The sequence below is a fragment of the Marmota marmota genome, unplaced genomic scaffold (genome assembly GCF_001458135.2).
Source record: "Marmota marmota marmota unplaced genomic scaffold, marMar, whole genome shotgun sequence".
Classification (NCBI taxonomy): Eukaryota; Metazoa; Chordata; class Mammalia; order Rodentia; family Sciuridae; genus Marmota; species Marmota marmota.
Genome location: NW_025999891.1, coordinates 6910795 through 6929301, shown reverse-complemented (window position 1 = coordinate 6929301; position 18507 = coordinate 6910795). Strand labels below are relative to the sequence as shown.

Below are 18507 nucleotides of genomic sequence, written 5' to 3'. Positions count from 1 at the left end.
TTTATTTATTAGTTCATTTTTTATGTGTGCTAAGGATCGAACCAGTGCCTCACACATGCTAGGCAAGCGCTCTTCCGCTGAGCCACAACCCCAGCCCCCCTGAAACTATTTCTTAATATGAGAATCATTTGCCATCTGGAGAAGCTGGGAATAAGAAACAGTTTTATTTTCAAGCCCAGCAATTGCGGGCTTCTTTGTATTTCCTCTAAATTTTGCCTGAAAGCCGAACAGTTCTTTATTAGGCTCATCTCTTTCCTCTTGCTTTTTTTTTTTTTTTTTCATAGACAGCAAGAAGCCAGATGGCAGTTTCATTATTCCGTCAAGAAACCTCCTTAACTAGATCATCACATTTGCCGGGTACATTTTCTGTTCTCTACCTTCCCACTGGCACCATGTTGTCAGATTTTCTTCCGGGTCGTCACAAGGGTCCCCTTGCCTGCGACCTGAAACTGAGCCTTCCTTACCCTCCTTGCCTCCCCAGGGCCTCCTCCCCGCTCTCCCAGCTCCTGCTAGCTTCCCAAAGCCAGCGCCCGCTGTGTTGGGGCCACGTCTCGGTAGCCCCACTCCTCGAATCACATTCTTATCACAGTTACCACGGCCGTGTCACAAACCACCCAGACTGGGTGGAGTTGAGCAACCACCATTTTATTATGTGCCCAGATTCTGTGGGTCATGGAAAAGACCAAGCTCTGTGGCATACCCCTGTAATGCTAGTGACCCCAATGGCTGAGGCCAGATGGTGCAGGTTTGAAGGCAACTTAGCAAGACCCTGAATCAAAATGAAAAGTAAAAAGGGCTGAGGTTGTGGCTCAGCACCCCTGGGTTCAAAGAAATGAATTTGGACAGGGCACACTGGGGCCAGTTGAGCACTAAAACACAATGTCTTGGGCTGCATCTGGGAAGACTCTAAGGCTGCTTCTCAGCACCCCAGGATTCCTCAGGCTGTGCTTTGAATTGGTTTGCCCTGCTCCAGAATTCACATTGGAATTTAATCTCATTGTGCGTTATTTAAAAGGGTGGAAATTTCATCTGACTGGTGCTTGGAGATGGGGCTTTGGGAAGGGCACTGTGGCTAGATAAGGTCATGGGAGCAGAGTCTGTGGTTGGAGAATGGTAGATTATAAGAGGAGAGGGAGAGACTGGGGGACACACATACACGTGCTTCCTCTCTAACCATCTGATTCCCTGTGCATCCCAGGACTCCACCAGCAAGAAGGCCATTACCAGATGCATCCCCTCAGTCGTGGACCAAAACTGCAGCCCCACATAAACCTCTTTTCTTTATAACTTAACCTAGTCTGTGGTGTTGTATTATCACCAACAGAAAAACAAACTAAGACACTCAACCCTCAAACACACACGTGTCTGCTACCAGAGCTGGGGATGCTCAGACCAGGACTGCTGACCAGAGTGTCCACACATTTCCTCCCCAAGGGCTTGGCTTCCTCACTGCCTGATCGCCTCAGGATGGTCAGCCCATGTGGCTGAGGGCACAGGCACTTGGTTGCTTCAAGCTTTGGCTATTTGAAAAGGGATAAATTCTCAGCTGTCCCAAACCATGTGTTACTTCCATAATGAACCAGCAAAGTTAAGAGTCCTGATTTGTATGTAGTTGACATAGGAGTAAGGAAGGAACTGGGGGATGGGGGGAGGGAGATCGAAAGAGGCAGATGAATGGAGAACAGAGAGACCCAATGAGAAATCAAATCACCGGGCATCCTGCAAAAAGCCAGAGCAGGTGTCTTCCAAGCTTCTGGATGGAAAACAGAAGGAATAGAACATTCTCCAAGTGAGGAGCAGCCAAGTCAATTTGTTGATTGAGATCAGAAGACAGAAATATTCATAATCCTGCCGTCAAACCAAAGAAGTGGAGTAGAAAATAGTAAATCCAAAAAGCCAGTGTATATACCAAAAATTAAGACGATACCTGAAGAAGGTCAGTGGCCCCCGCCATTCCACGAAAGCCGTGCACCGGGCATATCTTTGGGATAAAAGGGGAAAAAAGTCAAGTTAGAGATTTTTGCAGACGGCAGTAACCCAGGAGAGAAGAGGTCTTCCTACCAAGAGGACCACGGAGTAAGTCAGGAACAAAGACACCCCAGAGCGGAAGCCAGAAGAGCAGCTCTGTGAGAAAGGCCGAGATCTCCTCCCAGGGTGGCCCTTGGCTTTAAAGGACTCAGTGAGCAGTTGAGGAGGTGAACTGCTTGTGAAGTAACAAGAGCTGGTGGCCTTCTGCGTTATTAGGTGGCTTTGTTATCGACTATCAGAGCCCTCCCTGTCATCCCCACATTCTTCAGAAATCCACAGCTTCCTGAAACTTATTTTGAAGATTCTGGGTTTGCAGCCAGCATTGAAGGGCCCCCAGTTTTCACTGACAGAGGATTCACCTGGACCCACAAAGGCAGAGACCCACAGAGCAGGCAGGGAGATGGGAATGTGAAGCCAAAAGACAGCAAGCAAAATCACCCAAGCCACAGTGGACCTTGGTGAATCATGACCCCATCCCTGACCCCTCGTGATAGTGTGCCTAAAGACACGGTTTTGCAGCTGGGAGTGTGGATGGGGCAACGGTTCTTGTCCTACAAAGTGGGACAGAATCTGATCCAACAACTATGGGTTTTGCCTCAATGTACATGTTTTCAATTTATTGAAAACCGGGAAGTTGGGAATCAAGGATTGCTTGCTTATTAAGAGAAACTAATTAAAGTTAAATTCTATCAAAGAGAATCTTGCTATAAGAAAAGTACAGCAGCAACCAAAATAGATTGAATTCCAAGTCACCTGTTTCAAGCCATTTTGAGTAAACCTGTATTATTAAAATACAGTCCCTTAAAGATCATCACTGCAGCCAGGAGCAGTGGTGTACACCTGTAATCCCCATTGGCTCAGAAAGCCGAGGCAGGAGGATCGCAAGTTCAAAGCCAGCCTCAGCAATTTAACAAGGCCTTAAGCAACTCAATGAGACCCTATCTCTAAATAAAATACAAAAAAAGGGCTGGGGTTGTGGCTCAGTGGTTAAGTGCCCCTGAGCTCAATCCCTGGTACCAAAAAACAAAAAAAAAATCATCATTGCAGTGTTGGGTATATCATCTTCAAAGATTAGCTGTTTCCTTTGTAAAATTCTCACAGTCCTAATTGATACAGCCCATGAAAACACAGAAAAGATAGGGAGAGAACTTAGTATTTTATGGGTTTGTTCATATGACAAAGGAACCTGGATTTCTTGATCTGAGTACTGATCTATTTTTGTAGCTTTCAAGAATTTTTAAGCCAATTTGACATGTATCTACAGCACTGAGACTTAAAAAGAATAATCAGAGGAAGCTCTCTGCTCTGATGAAAATGTTCTGTGCCTTAATTTGGGCATCAAAAATCATCCACCTGTTCACCTGAAAAATCTGTGAATTTTATTAAATGTAAACTGTACCTCACCTGTACATTTAAAATTCATGAATTTTATTCATCATATGTAAATTACACCTCAATTTTTAAAAAATCTTATTTGACTAATGGATCAAATTGCATAAAATTTTGGGTAGGAGTGGGAATTATGTGTTTTAATTCCCAGTTCTTTCTTTTTTTAACCTGCTATTTGTAAAAAGAAGAGCTAGATGGTATCTGGTAGCATACCCCATTGCTATCATTTAAAAATTGCAGCTGAGTGTTGTGGTGTCTGCCTATAATCCCAGCAACTTGGAAGGCTGAAGCAGGAGGATCACAAATTGAAGGCCAGCCTCAGCAACTTAATAAGACCCTGTCTCAAAATAAAGGCCTTAAGCAACTCAATGAGATGTTGGGGATGTAGTTGAGAGGTAGAGCAACCCTGGGTTCAACCCCCAGTCCAAAAAAAGAATAAAATAAAATAAAAATTGCATTAAAAGATCCAGGCACAAGTTTCTGGGATCAGTCTTGGTGTGTGTTTTTGGTCCCCTTGTAATCTTATATTGAGAAGGAAATCTGTTCTCCATCCACAACATTTTGCTCCCAAAGATTACCAGTGATGAGAAAATTAAAACCAATAGAGTGATGAGATAGTTACTAAATGCATATGAGTGTTTGCCAGCCTGCTATGGAGAGAGCTATTGTTTCTATACCATTGGATACTATAAATAAACAACAATACCAATGTTGAGCCTGACCTCAAGAGAATAATTCTAGTTGGACAAGCACACTGATAAAATGAAGATGTGGCCCACTAATAAGTGGGGCTAGATTGATGTACTGCTTATTAGTGAACCATCTTTTCACTTGTGCAATATCCTCTCTCTGTCATGGTGTGTTACCCTGCTAAATTCAGTTTATTAATTATCTGAGATATTTACATCTATTAGTTTCTGGGATGAGAGAGAGAGAGAGAGAGAGAGAGAGAGAGAGAGAGAGAGAGAATGAATATGCACAAGCATGGCACTTCATCAAGTTTTGCTACCAGGATTAAATAAAATGAATCCGGATGGGTTCCATATTTTTCTGTGCCCTAGAGCATTTTAAGCAGAATAAGAATTACCTAATTACCTGGGCCTTGAAAGTTTGTCTATAACATTACCTCTTCCCAGTGACGTTTAGGAAAGTGTTTACCTGACAACATAAAAACATTTTTGCTGGATTATGAGTCAATTCTGATTATTTTTCTTGGAGTCAGTTTTGGTGATTTGCATTTTTCCTGTGAAATCGCACATGTCACAAACCTTTGAATGTACTAATGCATAATTGCAAATGTTCTTTTGTGATTTCTAAAGTAAACACATTTTTTCTTAAAGCCCTTTCTCACTGCTAACATTAGACATTTGTGGTTCTGACTTGTTTTTTCCTTGATGAGACTCTGCTGAGCATTTGTTTCTTTTATGAGTCTTTTCAAAGAACCAGCTCTTTAATTTATCATCATATATGTTGTTTTTCACATTCATTAACTTCTGTTTTTATCATAATTAATCTTTAGCTTGCTTTCTTAATTATTTAATTAATTTCTTTTTTTGTTTTGTCTTTTTCGTTTGACTGATTTACTTCTTTCTTATTTAATAATATATATTGTAGATTACGTACTTTCTTCTGAATTTAGCTTTGACTGTATCAATTAATTTTGGGCGGGAGGAGGAGGTACCATGCATTGAACCCAGAGACACTTTACCACTTAGCCACACCAGCCTTTTTTACTTTTTATTTAGAGAGAGGGTCTCATTAAGTTACCTAGGGCCTTGCTAAGTTGCTGAGGCTGACTTTGAACTTGAGATCCTCCTGCCTCAGCCTCCCAAACCACTGGGATTATAGGTGTGCACCACCGTGCCCAGCTCAAAATTATATTCTTGGCAATATAAAAGTTTATTTGTGGTTTTTGCCTTGAATTTTGTATTGTCTGTTATTCCTATTCCATTCCAGCTTTCTTTCTGGTATATCTTTGTCTGTCTTTTGTTTTGTTTTGTTTTGTTTTTTATTTTGCTATAGGGTCTCCCTATTTGCCCAGGCAAGCGATTCTCCCACTTCAACCTTCCAAGTAGCTGGGACTACAGGTGTGGGCCACCATCCCCAGCTACCCTTTTATTTTTATCTTTCCATGTCTTCTTGTTTTAAATACATATTTTATAAATAAAGAAGAATTAAATTTTGACTTTTTACCTAATCTGTGAGCTTTTCTTATCCAGATGAGAATTCATATCTCCTACAGAAACTAACATTTTTTTCTTAAATTTAGTCATTATTTAAATGCTTTTCACTTTTCATCTCCCAATGCTGTTTCCTTCTTTTTTCCAGTTACTACATTGGTTGAGTTTTATTTATTCTCCTTTTACTAATGATTAGAAGGTTATACTTTCTTTTTGATGTTAATAATGGTTCTGTTAAGTATTTAACTGATCTTTCTTTGTGGATACCAAAAATAAAATGAATTTACTTATCTTTTCCTATGAATGATGAAAAAATTAACATTTTCTTTCTCTCCTCTTCCCACATCCTTCCTTATAATTCCAAACAGAAGCAACAACTTTTTTTAATAAAGGAAGTAACCCTGAACTTCAGTTTTCTTTGTAGGTAACTTATTTATCATGCCTAGGTACTTGAAGATTTTTCATCTTTTTTCTAGAAATTTGACACTTTGGGCTGCACATCCAAGTGACCCTGGCCCTGTGTGATCTTTCTCTGTCTAGACGCAAACCATTTCAACATGAGAATTTTTCTTCCACTCTCCTTTTGTTTTCTGTAGTGTCTGTCCTGCGCCACTTCCAGGGTGTACTTAACTTAGGTCTATCTTTTGGAATCATCTCTTTCTCGAACATGGGTCTGTTCTGCACTCATTTCATAAATGAGAGTGCGATTTAGAGGCTTCCTCTTGGAATGCGCCCTACCCTGCTCCGTGGTACTCTCTCCACTGTGGAGGAGGGTGCCTGCCCTGAACCCTCGGACTCCTCCAGCAGGATCCAGCATCTGGTCCTTCTCACCCAAGAGAGGCTGGGACAGTTGAGGTGGGTTGCAACCAGCAATTCTGTATGCCCTGGGCAAATCTTCAAGACTGGAGAAGGAAAGTTGAGACTTGTCATATCAGAGACCCCACAGACTGTGAGAAAGGAGGCACCCAGGGTCAAGGAAGGCGCTTCCCTTTGGCTCACAGAAACTGTGTGGCTGCCCAGAGGTCACCGCATAGCAACTCCTTCCCAGCTAGGTGTTTTCTCACGGTACTTTGCATCTGCATGGTACTGTGAAGTGTTTAAATCATACTTTCATTCATAGAGTTTTGCTGTTATACATCTTCACATAAGAGTGTAAAAGCCATCTTTTGTGTTTTTTTGTTTGTTTGTTTGTTTGTTTGTGGTTATTTTAGACCAACCTGAGTTGCTCCCATTTGATCCTTACCACACCCTGTAAGGTAGACAAGGCACCTGCCATTTTCCTTATGTTACAATAAAAAGAGGAGACAGAAATCCCAAGAAATCAGAAGGTTCCTGGGATTCACGTGCAGTCTATCTCTCTTCCCTATGTATCATCTCCTCTCCCAGAACAAGAGATTTTCTGGATGCCATTTGTCCTGTCCTGGGATGATGGAGACCCAATATTTCATTGTGTAGCAGAGCAGGTTAAGTGCTACCCTGGGGCTTGACACACCCTGAGGCCTGAGAAGAATCAATTCCTCTCCACAGCAGCTGAAGCCACTCCAGCAGGGAACGGGGAAGAGAAGCCACACCCTGAGTGGGTAGGGGCTAAAGAAGAACCCTCTGGAAGGGAGCCTCCATCCCAGGGTTTCAACCCTCTTGCTGTGGCTCCCCCTTCCCAGACCCCTGCAGCCAATGCTCCTGTGATGCGCTGGCAGTTACAGGTTAAATCAAAACTCTCCTGAGAAGTGCGGCATAAATTTTATTTTGGATTTAAAATAATCAAATGAGAGTGAAGCATCATAGATGTAAAATAGTTTTTTTAAATGAAAATGATACTTTTAATTTAATCATATAAAAAAATCATTTAGATGCTGTCCATCTAAGTGGCAGAGAAATTGCTGTATTGTCCTACTGACGGTCTCTGAAAGCCCGAGATCTGAATTTGCTGCTAAATGATTTCCAGCTCCTGAAATATTTTCCCTTCCGTTCAATAAGCACTGCCTTTAGCACTCTTTAAAATCAACTTAGGAACTCACCTCCAATGAAAATCTATTCATGAGGATACTAATTTATGTATCTTTTGTTCATTTGTTTACACATGGTTTTTGGTGATAAAAAGAACGAGGATCTCAGTCCACAGCCTGCTTTCTGGTTTCCAGATCTGCAAATCAGCTAACTTTGAGGCTCCATTTCCTTATCCATAAAATTGGGGCATTAAACTAAAAGGCCTTCCCAATCCATAACTGTTAAAGTGTTCTTTGGGGGATTATGAATCTCCCAAGAATAGGACTTACATCTCCAACATCTTCACTAAGTCGCCCCTACTCCAAGTGCTGGCACTGGGCATTTCCCAGGTGGCTCCCTGGACCAGGCTGACTGCATACCCACCTAATTGATAGCACCTGGGTCAGCCAGGGGCCAGCACTTCAGATTTTCTACAATAAAACAAATACAAGATGAGAAATCTCTCCAGCTTCTGCTTTATTGACCCAAGTAGAAGGTCTTGGAATCAAAACAACCAGGGAGCCATATATTTTTTATTTCTATGTAATAAAATTGACTTTGGGGTCTCAAGACATGAATAGGTTTATATAGCCCCTGCCAAAATCAGTGTACACAGTAGTTCCATCACCCTAAAAAAACTCCCTTGTATCAGACTTCTCCAACCCCAGCCTTTGGCAACTGTTAATCCCTTGTCCATCCTTATAATTTTGTATTCAAGAGAATGTCACATAAATGGAGTCATATAATAGGTTACTTTTTGAGACTGGCTGCTCTCACTCAATGTAATACCTCTGAGATTCTGTATTCTGGATTCTGAGATTTGTGTGTTGCATATTGATTTTTAGCATTCATTTGTTCCTTTTTATTGCCAAGTAGCATTCCATAGTATAGATGTATCACAGCTCATTCATCCATTCTTGATGGATCTTCAGGTTGCTTCCATTTTGGGGCAGTTATAATTAGCACTGCTATAAACAGCCATGTGCAAGGTTTTGTGTGAACCTAAGTTTTTTTTTTTCCTAATAGTTATACATGACAGCAGAATGAATGCATTTTGATTCATTGTACACAAATGGAGCACAACTTTTCATTTCTCTGTCGCACCACACATGCAACATGTACTTAGGATAATGATGTCCATCTCATTCCACTATCTTTCCTGCAGCTATACTCTCTCCCCATCCATCCCTCCCCTTTGCCCAATCAAACTTCCTCCATACTCCCAATACCCCCAAGCCCACTATGGATCAGCATCCACTCATCAGAGAGAACACTCGGCCTTTGGTTTTTTGGGATTGGCTTACTTTGGTTAGCATGATATTTTCCAACTTTATCCATTTACCTGCAAATGCTATAATTTTAGTCTCTTTTAATGCTGAATAATATTCCATTGTGTGAACATACCACAGTTTCTTTATCCATTCATCTGTTGAAGGGTGTGTGAACTTAAATTTTTATTTCCCTCAGAGGGACACTAAAAATGTCATCACTGCATGTACCTTCTTGGGTCCACCACCAAACTCTATTCACAGTGGCGGTGCCATTTTACATTCCCCCAACAGTGTGTGTGAGTTCCAATTGTTCTGTGTCCACACTAGCACTTGATTTTGTCCCTTGTTGTGGTGGTGGTCTGTCTTGATTCCATCATAGCCATTCTGACAGGGTTATGACGTTATGTCATCAGAGATTCAACTTGCACTTCCTAAATGGCTAGCCATCTGAGCATCTTTTCCTGTGCCTTTTCAGGCAAAGTAATTTCAAATCTTTCCCCCATTTTTAAATTGAATTTTTTACTTCCTTATGGCTTTAAGAGTTCTTTTTATACTCTGGATGTAGATTCTTTGTCAGATACAGCTTTACAAGTGTTCTCTCCCAGTCCCTGGTTAGTCTTGCCTACCAGTGTCTTTCTTAGAGCAAACATTTTAAGTTTGATCAAGTTCAGTTAATCAATTTTTTTCTTATGGATTGTGTATTTTTAACATCATTTCTGAGAAATTTTTACCTACCCTGAGATTTAAAAGATTCTCTAGCATGTTTTCTTCTGAAAGTTTTATAGTTTTACATTTTATATTTAGACTTGTGGTCCATTTCAAGTTGATATTTTTAAGAAGTGTGATTTAGGGAGACATTTATTTCTGTTGGAATGTGAACATTCTCATGTCCTAAGTCACCCAAATGTCCAAAGTATCTTTTTCAACTGATTTGCCTTCACACTTGGTGGAAGGTACATGTGCAGGTCCATTTCTGATCTGTTTTTCTTCCTTTGCCAACTACATCATCTTGATTACTGTAGCTTTATCATTATTATTAAAATCAGCTACTCTGAGTCTTCCAACCTTATTCTTCTCTTTCAAAATCGCTGGCTCTATTCGAGTTTCTTTGCCTTTCCATACACATTTTAGAATTTGTTTACTGATAATCTGCCCAAAAATCTGGTTAAGATTGTATTGTAACTGTAGATCAGATGGTGGTACACACTATGATCCAAGCTACTTGGGAGGCTGAGGCAGAAAAATCCCAAGCTCTACGCAAGTGTTGGCAACTTTTCAAGACCCCTGGGTCAAAATAAAGAAATAAAAACGGCTGGGATGAAGGCTGGCACAGTGGCACATGCCTGTAATCCCAGCGGCTTGGGAGGCTGAGGCAGGAGGATCACAAATTCAAAGCCAGCCTTAGCAAAAGCAAGGCACTAAGCAACTCAGTGAGAACCTATTTCTAAATAAAATACAAAATAGGGCTGGGGATGTGGCTCAGTGGTCCTGTGCCCCTGAGTTCAATCCCTCAAAAAAGAGGGAGGGACTGGGGATGTAGCTCAGAGGTAGAGCACCCAGGGTTCAATTCCCAATATAGGAAAACAAAAAATTCTGTCGATCAATTTGGGGAAAATTGGTGTCTTAACGATATTGAGTTTTCTAATTGATAAAATCATTCTCTCCATTTATTTAGATTTTTGTAAACTGCTTTAATCAGCATTTTAATTTGACTTCTTCAACATTTTGTAGGGTTTTTCTTCTCCACATTTTTTATTGATGCATTGTAGTTGTATTTTTAATATATAGTCCAACACACATTGTGCTAGATTTGTATCTTAAGTATTTTTTAAAAAAATTTTTTTAGTTATACATGGACACAATATCTTTATTTATTTTTATGTGTGCTGAGGATCGAACCCAGTGCCTCCCACATACGAGGCAAGTGCTCTACCACTGAGCTATAGCCCCAGACCAGTATTTTTGTTTCTAAAGTTGTGGGTGGTTTTATTTTTAAATTCCCTTTTCCAGTGGTTCTTTGCAGTATATAGAAATATTTTTTGTATGTTGGCCTTATACCCTTTGACCATACTGAACTTGCTCATTAGTTCTGGGAACTATTTTATAGCTTCCTTGGGATTTTCTGTCTCAGTGACCACACAGTCTGAAAATAGACTTTTGTTTCTTTTCAGTATGTGCTGGGTAGTTTTTTGACTCTGGCCTTGTGCACTGGCTAGAGCCAACAACGTGATGCTGTGGAGCAGCAGAGAGTGGAAATCCCAGCATTGTTCCTGGTCTTAGGGGGAAAGCATTCAGTCTTCCTCCACTAAGATAGCTGTGGCATTTTGATAGAAATCATTTATCAGGTTAAGTTTTCTCATCCTGATTTGCTGAGAAATTTTTATCATAGGTAGATCATGAATTTTGTCAAGCTTTTTTCTACATCAGTTGGCTTTTCTTTTCTATTCTGTTGTTTTATTCTGTTGCAATTCTGATTTCTTTTTTCAATATGGGGGATTGAACCCAAGGCCTCAGGTACCCTAGGCAGGTGCTCAGCCACATTGGTGGACTTTTAATATTGGACTAGCCTCGCATTTCTTAGATTAACTCCCCTCAATCGTGGTACATAATTCTTTTTACACGTTGTTGGATTCAATTTGCTAATATTTTATTGCCTATTTTTACATCCATGTTGCTGAAGCATATCGGTTTATACTTTTTTTGCACTCTCTGTATCTATATTGGGGATCAGAACAATAATAGCTTTTTAAATAAATTAGAAGTGTTCCCTTCTCTTTCTTGAAGAGATGTGACAATTGTGTTATTTCTTCTTTAAATGCTTGGTAGAATTCACTGGTGAAATCATCTTGGCCTGCAGTTTTCTTTTTTAAAGGTTGATAGCTATAAATTTAATTTCTTAAACGGAGAACTATTTAGGAGAATTCTTCTTGGGGGCATTTTGGTAGTTTGTAGATTTTAAGGAATTTTATTGTTGTATCTAAGTTGTTGAATAAATTGTGGTACATAGAGCTGTTCAGAAGATTCCCTTATCATCTACTTAATATCCACATATGTAGCAGTAGCTTCTCTTCTATTCCTGATGCTAGTGACAAGGTCTCTCCATTTTTTCTTTTGGGCTAGAGGTTTTTCAATTTTGTTGATCTTCGGAAAGAACCATCTTTTTATTTCACTTATTTTTTTTCTCTGTCATTTTCTGCTTCCAATTGCATTCATTTCTGCTCTTTATTGTTTCCATGCATCTGTTTATTTCACAAAACTTGATGAAGATTAAAGTCATCACCATGATTGAGCAAAACTCTTAGAATTTTCCTTCAGTACTGGAAATGGAATTCATGCTAGGCTAGATCTTTACCACTGAGTTATCCCCTAACCCATAAAATATATTTTTAAAATTCATTAGTTTGAGAACCATCTTAGCAGTGGTCCTGTGTTGTCTCTTTTCAGTTGACTGGTCTGAGCGTCTCCAATGGAAAGGACCAACTTGTAGTGTTCCATACAAAAGATAACAAAGACCTCATTGTGTGCCTCTTCAGCAAGCAGCCCACCCATGAGAGTCGAATTGGAGAACTTGTTGGAGTCCTGGCGAATCATTTCAAGAGGTAAAGTTTTATTTTTGTAACTAAGACAGGTTTTAAATGTATGAAATCATAATTATCACTGAACTTGTTTGGTGCCAATTTTAATCTATTGAGTTATTTTCCTCCATAGTGACAATCCAATCATCTGTTTCATAGAAGGTAAAATTAGTAACCAGGCTTAGCTTCAGGATTAGGAATGATCCTCTGCTTTCCCAGTCTCTAGCTAAACCAACAATGAGAGGTTTCCCTAATGGGTATTTCTTCACAGTGAATTCAAATGTAATTAAATCCAAACAATAGGAAAAAATTACTTTGTATTCTTACCATCACAGCTCCTCATTTGCTTCCAATATAATCAGCGTATCTACTATTACTCTAAACAAATTAGAAGGCAGATTCAAGATAACTTGTAGGTCTATGAAGACTAAAGAAATTCCCAGGAGAGTCAATAGCTGCTATAAAAACATGGATTCATGGTGGAATGTGGTATACTCTGAGAACTTCATAGAAAACCTAGTTGATATCTGGGTATATGTGTGTGTGGTGAACAACGATGTAAGAAATATAAACTGAGAGCAGACCCTGAGGGCAATGGGGACCCGCAAATGGATCATCTAACATGGGGGAGGGATTTTGTCTGGTTACTTATTGAAGTTGTTTTAGAGATGGAGTTTTTCTTCCCACAAGAGGTCATGGGATGAGCGGGTCTCTCCATAGTGGAACTTTCTTCTCACTGTGGCAACCATCCCCCATCCCATCTCGAAGCTGGGGGGAAAGACAACCAGTGATGATCCAAGTGATGATACTGGTTCCTTTTCCTTCTATAGACATTTCCCACATTCCCATAAATAATCAAGTACTACTTGTGCCAGTGTAGACTTGGCTTTGTCCCCTTCTTAAAGATATTTAGGCTCAGATGTCCGCATGTCTAACTCTACTGCATTTTTTTCTTGCTGATAAATATATTGACTATAATTTTAGAGGCAGAATACCCAGGTCGTTTATTTTATGTTATTAAACTTTGTGTTCTAGATCAAAGTGGATCTTTAGATATTCCAAATTATTTGGAGTCCTTTGAAAAATGCTCTTTTAACTGCCAAATAATTATAAAACTGAGAGTTTATAATCTAGAATGGAAGGTAAAGACATAAAAGCATCTCTAAATAGTTATCTGTGACTCCCATAAGCAGACTTATTTTCCTGATGACATTTAGTTATCACAAAGTATGGGCATTTAAAGGAATTATAGTTCGTCATCTTGAATTTGGATGCTTGTAGTAACGGATACAATAGTTTTTGCCTGAAGAACTGAAGTATTTTGTCTCAATCTTAGTCCTTGTTTAGTGTCTCCTACTGACAGAAATAGAATTCACAGATTCACTTCCTTTTCGTAGCATATGTGCTCTGAGATTTATTTCTAGGTGCATGCTTCCTATCTTTAATATATGCAAGAGTTTTAATTTCTTTAAAATTCATAAATGTATGGAGGCAAAGAAGGCCGTCAAGATGCTGAGTATTTTTGTTTACTCTTTTTGTTTTTATCTTATGCATTAAGAGCATAAGTAGTAATGAGACATAAAATCTGTCCTGACCCCAGAAAAGTCAAGCTTGGGGGCTGGGGCTGGGGCTTACTGGTAGAGCGCTTGCCTAGCATGTGTGAGGCACAGGGTTCGATTCTCAGCACCACATAAAAATAAATAAATAAAAATAAAGGTTCATTCACAACTAAATATATATATATATATATATATATATATATATATATATATACACATGTTTATATGTTTAAATAAGGAAAAATATCAGGCTTGAAATTTGGGCTTAGAATTATAATGATCAAGCTATTATTAACTTCATTTTTTTTCTATTTTCCTTTATTGTCTGTCTCATATCATTGGTATGATTTTGAAGTTCACGTTGTAGTTTTTTTGTATTGTTGTTGTTGTTGCTGGTTTGGGATTAGGGATTGAACCCAGGGACCCTTTTATACTGAGCCACATCCCTTTTTATTTTTTATTTTGAGACAGGGTCTTGCTAAGTTGCTGAAGCTGGCCTTGAACTTGCAATCATCCTGCATTGCTGGGGTTTTAGGCGTGTGCCACCACTCCCAGCCACATTGTGTTTTACAAGCATAATTATGTGGCATATGATCTTACTTGTCCCTGGGGTGACTATGGAATTCTACAGGGGAGAGGGATTTAACTCCAGGCCAATAATTTATCTTTAGATCATTTCTCTAACCTGCATTCTAAGAAGTTTTCTAGGCAGAAGATGGGAGGAAATGGCTCAAAATTTCATAAATTAACAGAGGTTGATTTAAACAGGAGTCATTGTCTTTAAAAAATTATAAAGAGAGAGGATCAGAACTTGATGGGGGCTGAGGTTGTGGCTCAGCCATAGAGCGCTTGCCTAGCACGTTCAAGGACTTGGGTTTGATCCTTAGCACCACATAAAAATAAGTAAAATAAAGGTATTGTGTCCAACTAAAAAATAAATATTTTTTAAAAAAACTTAAAAATCCACTAGCAAAACTTCAGCAAAGTTTCAAAATTTTTCAAATTTTGAAAAAAGAGTATCTCTTTTCATTAGGCTAGTACAACACTGTACCCCAAACAAATAAGGGTAGCACAAGAAAAGAAAATGATAGTCCAGTCCCACTTTAGTACAGATTTTTTTTTAATACTAAATAAAATGCCAACAAATTGGATCCAAGAGTGTTTCAAAAGAACACATTATACGCACTGAGGTGGTCCTGAGAATGCAGGGTGGTGGGGTACATGGACAGCTCTGTTACCTATTCCCCAGATGAAAGGAGGAAAGAATTCCATCTCCCAAGTAGAAACATAAGTGCTACTTGATAAAAGGCAGTGCTGACTGCTGATAAATAAACACACAAACAAAGTGGGTAAACACAGGAATGGGAACAAATAAAAGGCAAATTTGCAGCTGCCAACCAAAGTTAGTTGCACAGAAATGGTTCAGTGGCTACTACCCAGAGGGCCTGTGGCTTCAGGACTTCTCTCCTAAGTCATGTTGTCCCCAGTGAAGGGGAAGGATGTATGCAAGCCGAGGGAAGAAATGACGTTGGGCACAGGACAGTTTAGAAAGAGAATGTGAGGCCACAACCCAGTTGAAACTGCAGGACACCCCTAGCAGGACAGCCTTCTCTCTTCAAGGGCCACATTCAGCAAAGGGTTTCCCCCACTCAAAGTCAATGATAAACCAAAAGAGAAGAACAAGCGAGATATGCACAGGCAATATAAACATAAGGAACAAAGGAAGTCAGCAAAGGCAGATTTTAAAATGAGGAATAAATTTTACATTAAAAATGGTTGGAGGGGGCTGATTGTGGCTCAGTGGTAGAGCGCTCACCTAGCACGAATGAGGCCCTGGGTTTGATCCTCAGCACCACCTAAAAATAAATAAATAAAATAAATGTATAATGACCAACTACAACTAAAAACTAAATATTTTTTAAAAATGGTTGGAGGGGGACAGGCCCTAGGTGGAGTGATAAGAACTAGACCTACCCTCTTGCCTTAAACAACAAAAAGTAGGCAAAATGTGTGAAGCAACCATTTTCAAGACATTGGGCATCAGAGAGCAAAGGATGTGTTCCCCAAGAGGTAAGAAACAGAGAAGCTGACCCCATGACCCTGCCATGAGGGAATTGCCAGGCCATATGTTTGCAGGGAGCCCAGGTGGAACCTGGCAGATCCCCCTGAGCCATGGAAGCTGAGAGGAGAGTCGGGGAGACCAAGACAGCTCAGTTTGCAGATCAAGGTGCCACAAACTCCAGGGGTCTGTGTAGGATTCCCCTCAGGTATGCTGCAAAGTACTGATTAGTGCATGAGGAAGAGAAAACTCCCCAGGCCTGGGAATGAACCAGCTGAGAGGACCAAAGAGAGCCTAGCACTCACACTGAGCAGGAGGAGCCTCTGTCCTACAGGCAAACAGAGCACCTCATAATTCACAGGGTGTTTGGGTGAGGGTTTTACCTCGGCAGAGGGAAATAATTGGCCCTAGAATAACTAATGCTGTGGTAGATACTGCCAAATAATTCTCAAAAGCAAGACCCAAAGGATCAAACTTCTTCCAACTAATTTATATCCTGGGGCAAGATTCATGCATATTTAAAGGACTACAAAAATTTCCAAACTCAACACATAGAATTCACCTGAATGTCTGACATGCAATCTGAGATTAAGAAGCATGCAAATAGGTGGAAATCACAACCACTGTGAGGAGAAAAGCCATCCAATTGAAACCAGCCTAGAGCTGACAGGAACATTAGAATTAGCAGACGCCGACATTAAAAGTTATTACAATGTCAGATGTTTGTAAGTTAATTAGAGACATGGAAAGTATTTTTTAAAAACCACACATCAGACTTACAGATGAAAAATACACTGATATTTGTAATATTTCATGATTAAAAACAAGAAAGACAAAGCTTTTCACTTTATCCAGTAAATTTTCCTCATCACTATCTTCTCTCATGAGCTAAAGCCAGACCTTTCTTTCCATGTGAATCCTGAAACTAAATATGACTAAGTGTAAGTTAGGTTCTTTCTCTCACCTGCAGTCTGTGTTCAGCCTGTACCTATCATCCCTGTCTTCCCAAGCACCTACTCATACAATTTTCATCTTTCTTAAAACATATGGAAAGACTTTCTTTTTTCCTTGGTGCTGGGGATGGAACCCAGGGCCTTGTGCATGCTAAGCATGTGCTCTACCACTGAACTACACCTCCAGCCCTGAAAACCATCTTTAATAATCTTTGATAAGTATATCCCAAAGGGCGACATTAAGAATATTTAGGCCCAGAGGCATATAGCTCAGTGGTAGAGCACTTGTCGAGCATGCACAAGGCCCTGGGCTCAATACCCAGTACTAGAAAAAAAAATTGTTTTAATAACCGTATGGCTCAAGCACAGACCCGTCAGAACAGGTGCTATCTGGAAACACCTAATATGGCCACTCAGCAAGTGCAAGCTGTACTCCACAAATCAGGAATTCCACCAGTGGGAGAAGCCAGGGCCCAAAGCCCAATACATCTTGGGATATGCTAATGAGTTTATTATACAGGTGTCTTTACTGCAGTACTTCTCAGTGCCTTTGCTCACTTTAAATGCAGTCAGTATAAGAGAATTCTACCTACACTGATGTCAAACCGTTTCCAAAATATGTTAAGTGGGGGAAAAGGCAAGGTACAGAATGGTGTGTACAGCATACTATATCAATGTAAAAAAAAGAGTTGTAATCTCTCTCTCTCTCTCTCTCTCTCTCTCTCTCTCTCTCTCTCCACATATACATAAATGTATATATACAGTATATCCCAAAGGGCAACATTAAGGATATTTAGGCCACTTATATAGACAGAGAATGTAATCATCTATATTACAGGTATTTCTCATTGTAATTTTTATATAAATGGTATGCAACATACACCATTTTCTTACCTTGTCTTTTTTCCCCCTACTTAACAATACACAGAGGTACAGATATGTACACACACACACAACTATGTATATTATAGACTGTGTCTGGAAAGATATGCCAGAAATGGATAACCATGTTTGTCTCTGGAGGGGACTAGAACTCCTCAGTACTTGGAAAAAAAGAGACAGTAGGCAGATTTTTTTATTTTTCACCATAAACCTTTTGCAACAAATATGTGTCACTCTCTGAATCTTTTCACTTTACTACAATAAATGGCAGCTAGTTTTTAGCATGTCATAGATGGCTCTGAATTCATTATTTTCTTCTTCGTTTATAAAAAGTACAATAAGACAAAAGCACTTTCTAAGCCGATGATCCATCTCCTGGCGGTGCAGAATCTTGAAATAATCCCAGCGGAACCTCCTGGAACGTCACCGTGGTGTCTGGTCGGGTGAACCTCACGTGAGCGCAGGGCGGGGTCGCACTCTGTGGCTTGGGGGTCAGCCAGCCGCTTGGCAGAGGTCATAAAGATAGCGCCCTGGGCTCTTGGGTTGCAAGTCCTGCTCTCAGCAGTGAGGACCTGCTGGGAGTGAGCCTTTCTGCCCACTAGTAAACAGATGGTCACACATCGGC

General features: G+C 39.9%; 1 protein-coding gene across 1 annotated transcript in view; it reads left to right on the top strand.

Moving 5' to 3' along the window:
- Myo1d (myosin ID) overlaps positions 1 to 18507 on the top strand; it is a 314007-nt gene that overhangs the window by 213450 nt on the left and 82050 nt on the right. Inside the window, exon 21 of the mRNA XM_015501192.2 lies at positions 12299 to 12453. Within this exon, the coding sequence (XP_015356678.1) occupies positions 12299 to 12453 (155 nt within the window). The remainder of the gene's footprint in view (positions 1 to 12298; positions 12454 to 18507) is intronic.